Raw genomic sequence first — 14,548 nt, forward strand, 5'->3', positions numbered from 1 at the left:
CTACCGGCGTGAGCCTCACACTGCAGCCGGAGAGACGGCGGTCAGAGCGCGCAGGGACCGCAGGGGCCGGAGGGCTGGGAGGGGCGTGGCTTCGCCGCGGGCGGAGCTCTGAGGCCCCGCCCCCTCGTGCAGGGCCGGGCACTTCCGTCCGCAGAAGCACCGGAGCCGCCGGCGGAGCTGCGGGCCGAGTCCTCCGGGCTGGGCCTCCCGGGTCGGAAGCAGGGAGTGAGCCGAGCGCGGGTGAGCGTGGGGCCCAGGCGGGAGCGCGCGAGGTCCTCGGCCTTTGCCCTGGGACATAGGGGTCCCCGCTCCCCGAGGACCACCCGGGCGTCCCCTGGGAGACGGCGCGAGCCCTGGGCCAGCGAATGGGTCGGATTTCCAGAGCTTCAGCGGCTGCAGGGAATTCCCGGTGGAGGGACGAGAGGAGGCGGGACTTCCTGTAGCAACTGAAGGCGACCTGCCACCCAAACCTCCACCCGCTTGCCCTTAGGCCGGCGCCCAGGATGGCCGGGATGGAAGCCAGGGGCCGCCTGTGGCTGGAGAGCCCCCCTGGGGGAGTGCCCCCCATCTTCCTGCCCGCGGGCGGGCAAGCCTTGGTCCTGGGCCGGGGCCCCCTGACCCAAGTTACCGACCGGAAGTGCTCCAGAAACCAAGGTAGGCAGGGGCGGGGCCCGAGCTGCAGGAGGTGTGGCCTGTTTCCGGAGCGGGAACACTTGGGGGAAGATGGACAGTCGTCGGTTCAGGAAAGAACATACGTCGAGCCAACAGGCGGAAGTGTATGGTGCAGCCCGTCCTGGAGTTGGCAGTGCCCTCTGGGGGCACAGGAAGAAAAGGCTGTGTCCGACCGGGATGCAGGCTCCTGGGGGTTTGGGGGGGAGCCTGTCCCGAGACCGTTGTCAGTGGGCAGAGCAGGATGCTCAGGCCGCCGCGAGCGGCGGAGTCAGGCTGCGACCCTTGTCAAGGAGAAAGCCCATCTCGTGGCGGAAAGTCCGTGCAGCTGAGCAGGGACGAGTGGTAACGGCCAAGCCTCGGCCCTGCACCTGCCACGGGTTCTCTACAGAACAATGCCCGCCCTGCCCCTAGGCCACGACCAGCGTCACAGGCAATCCCAAGGCCCTTGTCTGGTTACTGCATGTCAAGGGGCGAGCCAAGCCCATTTAGAAATGAGCTGCCTCCTCCTCCCCCTGAGTGGGTGCTGCAGCGCCGCCCTGTGGCCGGAAGCCGGCCGTGCTCCCGGGTAAGGAGGGATGGCAACCCGCTGGGATGCACAGCCTGACTCCACCCTCTCCACCCGCAGTGGAGCTGGTCGCAGACCCCCAGACGCGGACCGTGGCTGTGAAACAGGTACCGGTTCCTCAGCAATGTCTGGAGGTGGGGTCGGGGAGGGGCCGTCGGGAGCCTGTGGCTGGAAGGGAAGCAGGTGTGCCCACTAAAGCAGTCCCCGAGGTGTTGCCTGCCTCAATGCAGCCGCCTTCTACATCTCAGTTGGGTAACACCGGACACCTGCAACTTTTCCAAAGCCCTGATTGGTGATGCACAGGGAAGAGGCAGGGCTTAGGGGTCTGATTAGCATGTAGAGAAAGGCAAGCCCTATCCTGGGTTGATTGGAGGTTGGGGGACGGGGGGGGGGGGGGCGGGGGGGGCGTGGAGCCGGTCCCAGCTCTTCCCTATTCCTTTGCAGCTGGGAGTTAATCCCTCAACTGCAGGGACCCAAGAGCTGAAGCTGGGGTCAGAGGGCTCTCTGGGGGTGGGGGACACGCTGTATTTGGTCAACGGCCTCTACCCGCTGACCCTGCGCTGGGAAGAGGCCAGCGTGCCAGAATCCCAGCCAGACACTCCACCCGGCACCCCTCCGGTGGCCCCAACCGAGGAGGAGGAGAAAGAGGAGGAGAAGGAGGGAGAGGGAGAGGAAGAGGATGTTGCACAGCGGAAAAAGCGAATGCGGAAGTCATCCCCTGGCTGGGAGAGCTTCGAGAAGCTGCTAGTGTTCACCCCACCTGGGGTGAAGGCCCGGAGCAAGGTGAGGGCCAAGCTGGGACCTGAGGGAGCCACCGACTCCTGGGGACACAACCCCAAGCTTGCTGTGTGTCCCTGGGCAGGTCACTAACCTCTCTGAGCCTTCACTTTTCTGAGAAATGGACCTGATAAATTCAGGGGTTGTAAGCATTGAGGGAATCGATGTATATCCGCTCCTGCCTGATCCACGGTAACCACCCTGTAACCATAGCAACAGTTGGGATTATTTTAGCAGGAGCTATTATGATGAGTATTTCTTAGGTCCAGAGAGATGCTAATCCATATGCTGTTACACCACGTTGAGCCCCTTTTTTCTCACCAGTAAAATGGGGACTCCATGACAACCAGGGGGCAGGGCCCGATGTGCAGTTAGCACCTGAGCCTTAGCTTTTGTCTCCTTTCCATGGTTGTTAGCCCTTCGAGGTGGAGGCGGTCAGGTGGTAAATGAACTCCATTGTAAAGATGGGAATACTGAGGGTGTGGGGAGAATAGGAGCAGTAAAGGGAAGATTTCAGGCTCTGCATCAGGCATCGGGGATGCCCCCTCGCTGTGCTTGTCGTCACATAAGATGTATAGGCTCCCTGACTCAGTTTCCCCCCCTGTGACAGTGGTCACGGCCTCTGCCTCACAGGGTTCATGTGGACCAGCCGGTGAATGAGGGGGTCAGAGGTGTCACTGTTCTTTTCTTGGTGATGCCAGGTGGCCGGCTTTGATCTGGATGGGACCCTCATCACCACACGCTCTGGGAAGGTCTTTCCCACCGGCCCCACTGACTGGAGGTGATAAGCAGGACAAGGGGGTGAGTGAGGCTCCCTCCGGGCCCCAGGTCACCTTGCCACTTTCCTGCCCACCCTAGGATCTTGTACCTAGAGATTCCACGTAAGCTCCGGGAGCTGGACGCCGACGGCTACAAGGTGTGTGTGTGTGTGTGTGTGCGCGCGTGTGTGTGCACGCGGGCGCGCGCGCATGTGTGTGCGCGGGTGGGCCCCGGCTGTGGGGCAGGCTGGGGCACGGTGAGGGCACTGAGACATACGCATCTGCTCCCCAGCTGGTGATCTTCACCAACCAGATGGGCATTGGGCGTGGGAAGGTGTCCGCAGAGGAGTTCAAGGCCAAGGTGGAGGCTGTGCTGGAAAAGCTGGGAGTCCCCTTTCAGGTACAGCTGCCAGGAGGCTGCATGGGGACAGAGCCCAGAGAGGGGCCGGTCCTGGGTGTGATTATGGGAGAGAAACCCATCAGAAGTGGCAAGTTTGGGGGCAGGGGGAGCGCTCCTGATTGGTGAGGGAGGGTGGAGCCTCCTCGGGCCTGAATGTCCTGGAGGGACTTGGGTGCTGGAGCAGGAATGGCGTCTGACCCCACCTGGTCCGCAGGTGCTGGTGGCCACGCACGCCGGCCTGTACCGGAAGCCAGTGATCGGCATGTGGGACCATCTGCGGGAGCAGGTGAGCCACGCCCCCCACCGCTCTCCTCTCCCCTCGAAGCCCCACTCCCTGCCCAGCCTCCGCCCTCTGGGTCAGGGTCCCTGGCACCCTCTCCTCTCCCGTCGTCCCGCCTTCTCAGTGTTGGCATGAAAGGCCAGTGATCTTCAACCGAGAAGCAGGGCGGTGGTCAGTCCTCAACCCCTTCATTCGATTGATGTCCCATAGCTTGGCCCCCTGCCAGGGAGGGTGCAGACGTAGAACAGCGGAGGCAGCGAGGCCAAAGCCAGGGTGGAGGTCTGTCTGGTGCCACTGGATCAAGGGCTAAAGGGCAAGGGAGGGAGCCAGGGGGAGTCTGGGTTCTGAAGAATCTTCCAGACCAGAGTCCCAGCAAGTGCGAAGTCTGAGCCCCAGTGCGCAGGGACAGTCGGTGAGGAGGCCCTTGTGGCCGAGAGGAGGGAGGGGAGCTCAGGGCCAGACCTCACTGGGGGAGGGTTGTCAACAGAAGTGGGACCGGCGCCCTCTGGCGGCCGAGAGAGAACATGTCGGGAGCCCGGCAGGGGAGTCAGCCCAGACTGAGGCCCCTGCTCCCCGGAGCCCTTGCAGCTCCGGGGGGAACAGGTGTGGGCGCTCCTTAGGCCTGTCTGTCTCCCCCCCCCCCCGCCCCCAGGCCAACGAGGGTGTGCCCATCTCCATTGGGGACAGCGTCTTCGTGGGCGGTAAGGCCCGGGGTGGGGGACTGTGGCCCCCGGGGCGGGTGGCGGGGCGGGTGATGGGGCTGGTGGCGGGGCTGGTGATGGGGCTGGTGGCGGGGCTGGTGGCGGGGCTGGTGATGGGGCTGGTGGCGGGGCTGGTGATGGGGCTGGTGGCGGGGCGGGTGATGGGGCTGGTGGCGGGGCTGCTGATGGGGCTGGTGGCGGGGCTGGTGATGGGGCTGCTGATGGGGCTGGTGGCGGGGCGGGGCTCGGGCCCTGAGGCCGCTGGCGTGCCCTCTGTGCCTACCAGACGCAGCTGGACGCACCGCCAACTGGGCCCCGGAGCGAAAAAAGAAAGACTTCTCCTGCGCAGACCGCCTGGTGAGCACCCCCGCCCCCCCCCCCCCCCCCCCGCAGTCCCAGCCCGGCCCCCACTGGCCTGACCTGCCCCCTCCCCGCAGTTTGCCCTCAACCTGGGCCTGCCCTTCGCCACCCCGGAAGAGTTCTTCCTGAAGTGGCCGGCGGCCCCCTTCGAGCTCCCAGCCTTTGACCCGGTGAGGCCCGGGGCTGCGTGGGGGCGGGGGCGGGGCGGGGCGGGGCCTCCTCTCACAGCCCGTCTCCCCCAGAGGACAGTCTCCTCCTCCGGACCGCTCTACCTGCCCGAGTCCAGCTCCCTCCTGAGCCCCGACCCCGAGGTGGTCGTCGCCGTGGGATTCCCTGGGGGTGAGACGCCCTGACCCTTGACCCCTAGGAGCTCTGACCCCCCCCCAGCGGCTCCCACTGACACTCCCCCCCACCCCCAGCCGGGAAGTCCACCTTCCTCCAGGAGCACCTGGTGTCCGCCGGCTACGTCCACGTGAACAGGGTGAGGTCCCGCCCCTGCCCATCTCCCTGTGGATCTGTTCCCCTGTATCTGCTGGCCCCGCCCCCGGTGTGTGCTTGTCCCTCCCCCTTCTCCCCCATCCTAACCGCCCCATGTACCCGTCCACCCTGACCCGCTTGCTCCCTGTGCCCAGGACACCCTGGGGTCGTGGCAGCGCTGTGTGGCCATGTGTGAGGCGGCCCTGAAGCAAGGGAAACGGGTCGTGATCGACAACACAAACCCGGATCCCGCAAGCAGGGCCAGGTACCAGGGCCCCTGGAGGGGAGGCCCCTGGAAGGGGGTCCCCTGGAGGGAGGGGCCCAGGGCCCCTTACCAGCCTGGCCCTTCCCAACCCCAGGTACATCAAGTGCGCCCAGGACGCCGGCGTGCCCTGCCGCTGCTTCCACTTCAGCGCCACCCTGGAGCAGGCGCGCCACAACAACCGGGTGAGTGCCCACGCCCCGCCCCCTGCACCCCCCACTCCCCCCTCTAACCAGCCTGCCTCTGCCCACAGTTCCGGGAGATGACAGACTCCTCTCATGCCCACGTGGCTGACATGGTCATGTTCGGCTACAGGTAGGCACTGCCGCAGGTGGGCCCTGTGGGTGGGCACGGGGCTCAGGGGCCTCTCCTCCCCTCACCGCCCTCTGCCACCAGGAAGCAGTTCAAGGCCCCGACGCTGGCGGAAGGCTTCGCCGAGCTCCTGGAGATCCCCTTCCGGCTGCAGGTGGAGCCGCAGCGGGAGCGCCTGTACCGCCAGTTCTCCGAGGGCTGAGCCGCTGCCGGCCCTGCCCCCCAATAAATGCTAGTTTTCTTTCAGCTTGGCCAGCACGTTGCTGGGAAGAAGGGGGGCAGTGCTGGGGGCCTCGCCCCAGTCTGCCGGCGCTGAGGACAGTGGCCCGTGGGCTTTTAAAAGACTTTATTGGGGAAACGTACATGGATGGCACTGTCCTCGGAGACGTCTCAGGGCGCTGTCCGCCGTCTCGGGGGGCAGCTGCGGTCTCCAAGCGCCCTGCTCAGAAGCATCCGACCTGGAACGGGGCGGAGGGGAGGGACGGTCTGGGTGGGGGCTCCCAGCAGCCCCTGGGCCCCCTACTGGGCGACCTGGACCCATGAGCTGCAGGGCCCTGGGGACCAGGGACGGCCTCCCCCTGCCCAGCAGAGCCCTTTCCTCCCTTCTGCAGGGGCTGCTGCCACCTGCCACGCACCTGGTCTTGTCAAAGCCAGGGTCACACTGCTTCCCAAACCCCAGCAGGCCAGGCCCTCCACGTGGCTGCCACTCACCAGTGTCACCGGGGGCCTCGTCTGTGACTCCTAGAGGGGCCCAGGCCAGGGGGGCCACTACCCCCCCATCTGTGGGGGAAGAAGCCAGGCGTCAGCAGTCAGCAGCGGGCCGGGCCGGAGGAGAAAGCCTCTGGGAGCCCTGCCCCCGCCTCACCCCTCGCTGCTGCTGCTCCTGCTCCAGGTTCCGCTGCAGGACCTGCTGCTGGTTGGCAATGACACGCCGGATGCCGTTGACGAAGTTGCTCTGGTCGTGGGGGATGAGGCCGATGAAGATCTTCTTCTCCGAGGAGTACAGCAGCATGAGCACGCGCACCTCGCACGAGGCCTTGTAGGGAAAGTGCACGCAGCCGGCCTGGGGGTGCAGGGCAGCGTCACGGGCGGCCCTGGTCACAGGTGCCCCCACCCTCGGAGCCGGCTCGGGGTGCTCAGAAGCACACAGGCCGGCGTCCCTCAGAGCACATGAGCCGAGTGTGTCCTAACTGCTCTGTCCTCGCGGCCCTGTTCCTTCTCCCACGTGGGGACACGGAGACGGAAGCCTAGAGCCGACTGTCCCAGGCCCAGCTGACTCTGCACAGAAGAGCTCAGGATGCCAGCCCCTGCTGTGGGGGCGCCACAGGGGCAAGTACACAGAAGGCCCCAAAACGGGGTGCAGCGTTCAGGGTCAGCCATGCGGGGACCTCCCTGGGAAGGACGCCCGGCACTAAGGCTCCCTCACCCCCTGCAACGCCCGGAAGCAGCCGAGCTCGGAGGCTGGGGGGGGGGGGGGGGGGGGGGGCCTCCTGGCCCAGACCAGTCAGGGACGAGGCTTCATGTAATAATGATCCTGGTGCAGAAGGCACGGGGGGCCACGTGCTCCCCACCCAGTTCCCTGGCTCTTCCCTGCTCAAGGCCAGGGGTCGTCACAGGTCAGCCAGCCCAGGCTGAGCTCGAAGACTTGCAGGTCCCCAGAGCCTGGAGGGGAGGCCTGGCTCTGTCACCGCCTCTGGGACAGGAGGACAGGAGGAGGCTCGCGGTGAGCCGAGCCCAGTGCACGCCCCTCGCTGCCCCTGAGCCCACAGCGATGACACGGACGCACCAGTGAGCGGGCGGAAGGCCAGCCTGGGGCACACGGGCCCCGAGCTCTGTGCTCTCCACTCTCATCACAAAAGAAACGCACAGCAGCCCCCAATGCCCAGCCGCACGCCTGTGGCAACGCCAGCGACTCAGAAACCGGTTCCCCGTGTGACAGACATGGGAACAGTGGACAGCGAGGGTGCAGGCGGGCCGTGGGGAGACCGAGGCCCAGTCCCACCAGAAGTGCCACCCGACTGGAAGCAGACGCCGCCCCGCCTGGCCAGGGGCCTTCTGGAGCCTGAGATTTTACCCTGGGAACCTGGAGGGAGCGCGCCCGCCCCTGGGAGAGCAGGAGGAAGGGGCAGCGAGACCCTGGGAGCACAGGTGCTCCGTGAGGTCACCCCAGAGCCAAGTAAACGCAGACGCAGCAGGGCCCCTGCCCGGCACCTGGGGAACCAGGTTCCTCACCCGTAAAATGGGTCAGGACAGCACAGCCTCGGGAGGCGCGTGGACCAGGAGCCCGTGCGTGGCTCACAGACATGACATCGCTGTGGGCTGCCGCCTCCCCAGCGGCTCTGCAGACAGCCCCTCGGTTCATCTGTCGTCACCGAAACGCCCTGTGCATCTGACTGTCTATCCTGCACTCGCTCCCACCCAGCCGCCCACTCACAAAGCCGTTGTCCATGATCCGGCACAGGCTCTTCAGCGTCTCCAGGTCCTTGGTGAAGTGGAACTGCACCAGGCGGGAGTTCCGGAACAGCGGCACCAGGGTGGTCTGCGGAGGGGGTGGGACCATCCACAGCTGCCCCGCCCGCCCCACCCCACATGGTGCCCGCTTCATCCCCACAGGCCTGTGACCACCCCCAAAGCCAGGCCGGCCTCTCCGGCCCCCAGCCTGTCAGGAGCCTCCCTCCACCCAGCAGGCCCTCCTCCAGCTCAGCTCCCACGCCGCCCCGACCCAGGTCTGGCCGCGAGCCGCCCGGCACTCACGAGCAGCTGCTGCGGGATGAGCTGCATGTACAGCTTCCTCGGCCACTGCTCCGTCCTCCTGCGGGCACCAGGGCACCAGGGTCAGGAGGCCAGCCCCGCCCAGACGCCTCCTCCACCCCCAGCCCCACACTCACAGGATCTCGCCCTGGTTCACGTAGACGTGCGACGGCAGCCACCTCTTAGACCGACTGTTGGGCTCAGGCCTGGGCTTTGGGGGACAGGAAGGGGGTGGCATCAGGAGTGGGAGGAGTCCTGAGTCCATGGGGGCGCGCGGGTCCCCAAGCGGCCGGCCGCCCCAGGGCTCACCTCCTGCCACTCCATGACTCCGCTCCACGCCAGGAACTTGTTGTTGACAATCTGCACTGGGCCCGCGACACCACCGGGTCCCACTGCCTACAGGAGACGGGGTGGGGTGTGGGCTGGTCCCTCAGCCCCCCAACCTCCCGTCCCTGCCCCCATCCCCTGGGCCCAGCCTGCCCACCGCCTCCCCCACAGACCAGCTAGGGTTTCTCAGCCTCCAGTCTGTCCACAGCCCCAGACACCCCGAGAGCCGGGCCTGTTCCTCGCCTGCTCTCAGACCTCCCATGGCTCCCACGTGCCCAGGACAAGTGCCAACCCTCAACCGGGGGCACAAAGCCCACAGGGTTTGCCTGTAAGAACCAGCAGCTACAAAATGTCCCACACCCGGGGACACGGGAGAAGGGGACACGTTGGTAAGACGCCTGGTCACCCTGCAGGGCCTCCCAGCCTCACACCACCCTCCGTGACCAGTGTGCCCTGGCCTGCCCCCACCTCCCTCCCCCGCCACACCTCCTGGGAGCCACTGTCGTCCCTCCCGCCCTTCAGTCTCACTGGCATGAGAACCCGGGCGCACCTGCTTGCGGGTGGTGATGACCTGCCGGATGGCGTTGACGAAGCCGCTCTGGTCGTAGGGGATGAGGCCCATGAAGATCTTCTTCTTGGACGAGTACAGGAGCATGAGCACGCGCACCTCACAGGGGGAGATGTGGGGGAAGAGCATGCAGCCCGCCTGGGGGGAGGTGGGCAGTCAGGGACCCCAGGGCACTGCTGACGGGTCGAATGCCCTTCCCTGACCCCACGCCTGCCCGCCATGGACAGAGGTCCATGAGCCGACCCCCAGGTCTCAGTGTGAGAGGCGTGCACCTCACCCCCACCCTGAGTCAGGTTGGCCTGGGACCCACGTGTGGGTGTGGGTGTGGGTTAGGGGTCTGTCCCCCACACCCCGTCTCAAGCCCGCCCCACGGAGCTGCCAAGGTCGCTGCCTGTGCCAGGGCAGCTGCCAGGAGGGCCAGCCACCTGCTTCCTCCCAGCTGAGACCTAAGGTGAGTTGCCGCGTGTCTGGACCCAACTCCCCGTGAAACCTGTGCCAGCAGTGCACCCAGGAAACGCCCACAGTGTTCCTTGCCCGAGATGCCAGTGCCCTCTCAGTGGACGTGGGGGAACATGAACCTGACATGTCCCCACTGGGGTGCCGGACAAAGGGGGGAACACCTCCCACAACCCCCGGCGCCACCTGCCTGACGTCTGGTCCCCTCCCTCACGGGACCTGCCTCTGGCCTCCCCGACACCTACTGGGACAAGAGTGACCGACAGGCCTCAGGGTGACGCCCACCGTGCCTGCAGCCGGGGCCAGGCACCAAGCAGGCCCTTCGAAGGGGTCAGACAGGAGACCCACACATCACCCCTGGCCTGTCCAGGCCCTGAGGGAAGGGGACCCACCTGGGCATCGGGGTTGGGACACACACGGCACCTGACCCCCCTCCAGGGGGTGGCCCGTTCCGCAGAGGAACAGGGGGACGCAGGCGACCCCAGAGCAGAGCCCTCCGGGCTTCCTGGGCAGAGGACTTGCTCCCACATCAGGCCACACCCGCTGGGGAGGGTGCTGCTCACACCAGGCCCAGGTCAAGTTCAACTCCTGACATCCGGCGTCCACATCCCAACACATCTCGGCAGCTGGCGGTTACCGAGCACTCACTCTGCCCGCCAATCACCCACGTGACAGACCCCGCCTCCCAGGGGCCCCGGGAAAGTCCTGCCACCCACTTGCCGGGTGAGAAAGCCGAGCCCCAGCACAGACCAGCCCCTCCTGGCTCACTCCCGTCACCCCTTTCCCAGGCCCCTGGCTCACACCCGGGGAGCCCCAGGCGGTGGGTGCCTTCACTCGGCTCCATAGACGGGCCGAGACCTCAAGCGAGAGCGACTCCCCAGCCCCTAGGAGAGCTCACCCGGGGCCCAGCCTCAGGCTGTCCCAGCAGAGCCGTCACCAAGTGCCCGGGGGAGCCCCTGCCCCCCTCAGCCGCCCCCGCGCCGCCCACTCACGAAGCCGTTGCCCATGACGCGGCAGAGCCCCTTGAGGGAGTCGCAGTCCCGGTTGGTGAAGTGGAACTGCGCCAGCTGCGAGTTGCGGAACAGGGGGCCCAGGGTGGTCTGGGGGCGACAAGGGACAGCTGGGTCACCCCTGGGTGGGGTGCCCTGGGGAGCAGGCTCGGGGGGCTGGGGCGGGTCTCACCAGCAGCTGCTGCGGGATCAGCTGCATGATCAGCTTCTGTGGCCACTGGTCGGTCTCCCTGTGGGAGGAGAGGGTCAGGGGGGTCCTGGCCCCCCAGCCGCCAGCCCACTCGCCCGCCCTCCCGCCCACGGGGACTCACAGGTTCTCGCCCTGGTTCACGTAGGCCTGGCAGGGGAGGGTCCGCTTCAGCTTCGCGTTGGAGTCAGAGAAGGGCCTGCGCTTCTGTGGCAGGAGCGAGAGTCTCAGCTCAGACATCCAGGCCTGTGACCACTGCGACCTCAGGAACCTGTGGGGCACCCCCCCTCTCCCCCCCGCCCATGGGACGCACCGGGGCCCCGACTGGGACGCTCACCTCCTGCCACTCGAGGACGCCGCTCCAGGCCAGCAGCTTGTTGCTGAGCCGGTGCTCGCTCACCGCCAGGCCCCCGAGGGCCAGCCCCGGCGAGGAGGGCCCGATGGGGCCCAGGGCCCCGAACACCCGGGCACCTTGCTGCGGAAGAGGGGGGACCCCTGAGGCTGGGCAGCCACAAGGGCAGGCTGTTCCCCACCCACCCCAAGGGCCACCCAATGTTCAGACCCAAACTTCCCGCGCAGAAACACCCAGACCACTTCCAAACCCCTCGGACCCAGGGCTGAGACCCTGCCTGGCCGCCCCGTTGCCCCAGCCACTAACATCCACCCACGCAAGGTCCCTCGAAGCCGCCAGCCTGCCCCCTCGGCCTTTCCTCGCTGGGCTCAGCCTGGAGCACCATCCCGCCCCCCACCCACCAGGAGGTGCCACCCACGCACCCTCCCAGCCTGATCCCTGGGTCCCCCTGCTGAGACCCAGCTCTCTGGGGCCCAGGGTCTCCTTGCAGCCCCCGCAACGCGCAAGCCCTCCTGGGCTGTGTCTGTCTGTCTGTCACACTGGGTCGTCCCATCCTGCCCACGCTCAAAGCCCTTCCTTCCAAGGCTCTTCATGACTAAGTCCAGACTCTCCCTCTGGTTCCCACCAGCCTCTCCAGGCGGCTGCTGCTGCTGTCCCTCCCGCACCCCAGGGTGCAGCCATGTCAGGCTGACCCCAGGCAGGCGGAGACGTGGGGCCAGAAGCACACACAGTACAGAACCGCGCAGGGTGCAGGACAGACTGTGGAGGAGGCGGTGAGGACACCTGGAGGGTCTCGAACACAGCGGCTGGAGAGCGTGTGCAGAAACCAGAACATTCCAGCAACAAAACCCGGCAAAGCCACGCGCTCACTCGCAGGGTCCTCTCCCAGCCACCTTCAAACCAAACATCTCAAAGCAAACACGCCAGCTTCCCAACTCCCGGCAGCAGGAACCGTGACAAAGCTCAGTCGGAGGGCCCCAGGCAGCAAGACAAGCAAGTGAATAAAACACGGCGCCCGCTGCCCCCACCTCTTGGCTAATGGGCGTTTCCAACTTTCCTACAAAGCGCACAGGTGTCTGCGGGCAGGGAACGTCTTATTGGGGAAGGGAGCTCGAAGCAAAACCACCTGAGCGAGCATGCCCTCCGTCTGGGGGAGAAGCCTGGTGCACAGGGGGTGTTCGCTGCCCAGGGTCTGCGGTGGCGAACGGGTCTCCACGGCCCTGGGTGGCGGCACCGCTGCCGGGCACAGGCCTCGGGAGGTGCAGTGACAGCACCCGGCCCGACAGACCCGAGCGTCTCTGGGAGGGCAGGGTGACCCCCCAGGACCCGAAAGAGGTTTGGGTCTGGAAAGTGAGCACCCGGGCGGTGCCTCAGCGGGGAGCACCTGCAACAGCAGGGGGGCAGGTCGCGGCGAGGCTAAAGGAAACGTCCCATCTGGGCAAGTGTCTGCGAAACTTAGCTTCGCCCCGACCTCTGCTCTGCTCTTTCCTGCGTGGGGGCGCCTCGCCAGGACTTGGAAGGGGGGGAGCCTTCGAGGAGGGGTGTTAAGGGTCCAGAAGTGCCTGTGAAACGTCGACGGGCCGGCTGGTGAGAGGGGAGGCAGCGCAGGACGGGGAATGTTGGGGGGGGGGGGTGCTCGAGTCTGGGTGTCTAGAGGCTGGAGGAAGCTCCTGTGCAGCTGCCACAGCTCCGGGCCATGCACAGCGCGGGCCGGTGGCTGAGCGGCGGGCCTGCGCCCGGCCTCGGGGGAAACGCACCTCGGCGCGAGCGTGCGAGCAGCGGGACGTGCAGCTTTACCGCCAGAGCAGCTTTGTTCAGGTTTTGAAAAGTATGTGCATGGTTTAAGGCCGGGTGGCTTCGTGCGCCGGCACAGCTCGATGTTTATGTCGAAGGTCTGGGCATCCCACACCTGGGCGCACGAGCAAACCCCGGGCGCACACGCCACGGGCGCCGCGCACAGCGCCCCCGAGTGCAACACCTGGGCGCGCGAGAGCAAGACGGCCCCCCTCGCCGCCGGCCCCCAGACCCCTCCTTCGTCTCCCCATTTCCTGTCCGGAGAGAGGCCAACTTTCCAAATGGAAAAACAAGCGCGCGCACCGACCGTCCACGGTCGGCCCGCCAGCCCCCCACCCGCGTTCCGACCCGGCCGCGGAGTCAGCAGTAATTTGAGCCCGCCCCGCCCCCGTACCCCACCCCCGCCGCCCCTGCCCGAACCCGTAACAAAGGGGAGAGCCCGGCGCGTACCACCGAGGGGTTCCACGGGGGAACCCGGCCCCCGGCGGGACCACCCTTCGGGGCCACCTGGGAGACCCCAGAGAAGAGGGGGCCGCGGACAAAGACGGGAGCCCGGGGGGCGGGGCCGTGGAAGGCTCTGGAAAAAGGGCGGGGGGGCTCACCATGGGAGGGGCCGAGCGGGCCCGGATCCGCGGCGGCTGCGGGCCCCGGGGGCTGGCGGGCCAGGAGCGTGAGCGGGCGGCGCGCACCGTGAGGGGCCGCGGGGGGCGGCCGCGACCCCCGAGGGGGCCCCCAGCGCCGGAGCGGTGCGGAGCGCGGCGCGGACGGACCATGACGGGCGCGGGTCGAGCAGACTGTGCGGATGCCACGGGCCGCGCAGGGGGCTGCGGGCTCCACCGACTGAGGGGCGCGAGTAGGCGGCTCTCGGGAAAACGGGATGGGCCGTACCAAGCGCGGGGGCCGCGCCGCCGAAGAGGGGTCGTCGCGGCCGAACCACTGCGGGGAGCGGGGGGAGCGCGGCGCATACCAAGAGCGCCGAGAGGGGCGTGGCCAGCGTGTACCAAACTGTGGCGGGGGCTCCGGGAGCGGGAGGGTGTGCGGGGCGGGGAGCGAGGCGATTGGAAGGCACAGTGGGCCTCAAGCGAGGGCGGGAGGACCCGAGAGGACGTGTGGGAAACAACTTCAGGGGACCCTGGCGGAGGCCATACCAACGGGTGGAAGGGGAGTCGATAAACGTAGAGGACGATACCAAGTTGGCTCCGGGGTGAGGGCGGGATCCGGGAGATTTTAGCCCGAGTCCCCGACCCGCGAAGCCCGGGGACTGCAAGAGACTCCAGGAAAAGAGGGAGGAAAAAGGGCCTTCGGGCGGGGAAACCTGCCTAGAGGTTTGGGGATACGGGTCGTACCATGCACAAGGGGAGGACTTCAGGTTTGAAGGCCGTGACGTGGCTAGGTCGGCAGGAGACCACAACTCCCAGCGGCCCCCGCGCGGCCAAGCCCGGACTTGGGCCGGGGGAGACACGGTGGGCCACAGCTGTGCGCCCATTGGCCCCGCTCCCTAGGCTCCGCCCACCGCCCTCTCGCCTCTGTAGCGCCGCT

General features: G+C 67.2%; 2 protein-coding genes across 2 annotated transcripts; one reads left to right on the plus strand and one right to left on the minus strand.

Annotated features, from left to right (window-relative positions):
* Positions 1-113: 113 nt before the first annotated feature.
* PNKP (polynucleotide kinase 3'-phosphatase) lies at positions 114-5,810 on the plus strand. Its single transcript, XM_059665347.1, has 17 exons — positions 114-240; positions 491-654; positions 1,298-1,344; positions 1,682-2,020; positions 2,716-2,795; positions 2,873-2,930; positions 3,065-3,172; positions 3,387-3,458; positions 4,105-4,153; positions 4,440-4,510; positions 4,591-4,683; positions 4,756-4,852; positions 4,933-4,994; positions 5,146-5,255; positions 5,350-5,437; positions 5,506-5,567; positions 5,649-5,810. Exons 2-17 carry the CDS (start codon positions 504-506, stop codon positions 5,764-5,766), a joined length of 1,605 nt encoding a protein of 534 aa, XP_059521330.1. The 5' UTR covers positions 114-240; positions 491-503; the 3' UTR covers positions 5,767-5,810.
* An 85-nt stretch (positions 5,811-5,895) lies between these two features.
* PTOV1 (PTOV1 extended AT-hook containing adaptor protein) lies at positions 5,896-14,088 on the minus strand. Its single transcript, XM_059665356.1, has 13 exons — positions 13,612-14,088; positions 11,201-11,338; positions 10,988-11,070; positions 10,849-10,906; positions 10,659-10,766; positions 9,193-9,348; positions 8,625-8,711; positions 8,453-8,526; positions 8,319-8,376; positions 7,999-8,103; positions 6,430-6,627; positions 6,276-6,344; positions 5,896-6,022 (listed from the first exon to the last, which is right to left on the minus strand). The coding sequence occupies exons 1-12, from the start codon at positions 13,972-13,974 to the stop codon at positions 6,333-6,335; spliced, it is 1,440 nt and encodes a 479-aa protein (XP_059521339.1). The 5' UTR covers positions 13,975-14,088; the 3' UTR covers positions 5,896-6,022; positions 6,276-6,332.
* Between the last annotated feature and the right edge of the window lie 460 nt (positions 14,089-14,548).

The sequence above is a fragment of the Myotis daubentonii genome, chromosome 15 (genome assembly GCF_963259705.1).
Source record: "Myotis daubentonii chromosome 15, mMyoDau2.1, whole genome shotgun sequence".
Lineage (NCBI taxonomy): Eukaryota > Metazoa > Chordata > Mammalia > Chiroptera > Vespertilionidae > Myotis > Myotis daubentonii.

Coding starts and splice junctions, on each gene's coding strand:
- PTOV1 (XM_059665356.1), bottom strand. CDS start 13,974: ATGCGCCGCGCTCCCCCCGCTCCCCGCAGTGGTTCGGCCGCGACGACC. Junction 10,907..10,987: donor GTGAACCAGGGCGAGAACCT/GTGAGTCCCCGT, acceptor CTCCTCCCACAG/GGAGACCGACCAGTGGCCAC. Junction 6,628..7,998: donor GGATCATGGACAACGGCTTT/GTGAGTGGGCGG, acceptor CTGCACCCCCAG/GCCGGCTGCGTGCACTTTCC.
- PNKP (XM_059665347.1), top strand. CDS start 504: ATGGCCGGGATGGAAGCCAGGGGCCGCCTGTGGCTGGAGAGCCCCCCT. Junction 2,021..2,715: donor GGGTGAAGGCCCGGAGCAAG/GTGAGGGCCAAG, acceptor TGGTGATGCCAG/GTGGCCGGCTTTGATCTGGA. Junction 5,568..5,648: donor ATGGTCATGTTCGGCTACAG/GTAGGCACTGCC, acceptor CTCTGCCACCAG/GAAGCAGTTCAAGGCCCCGA.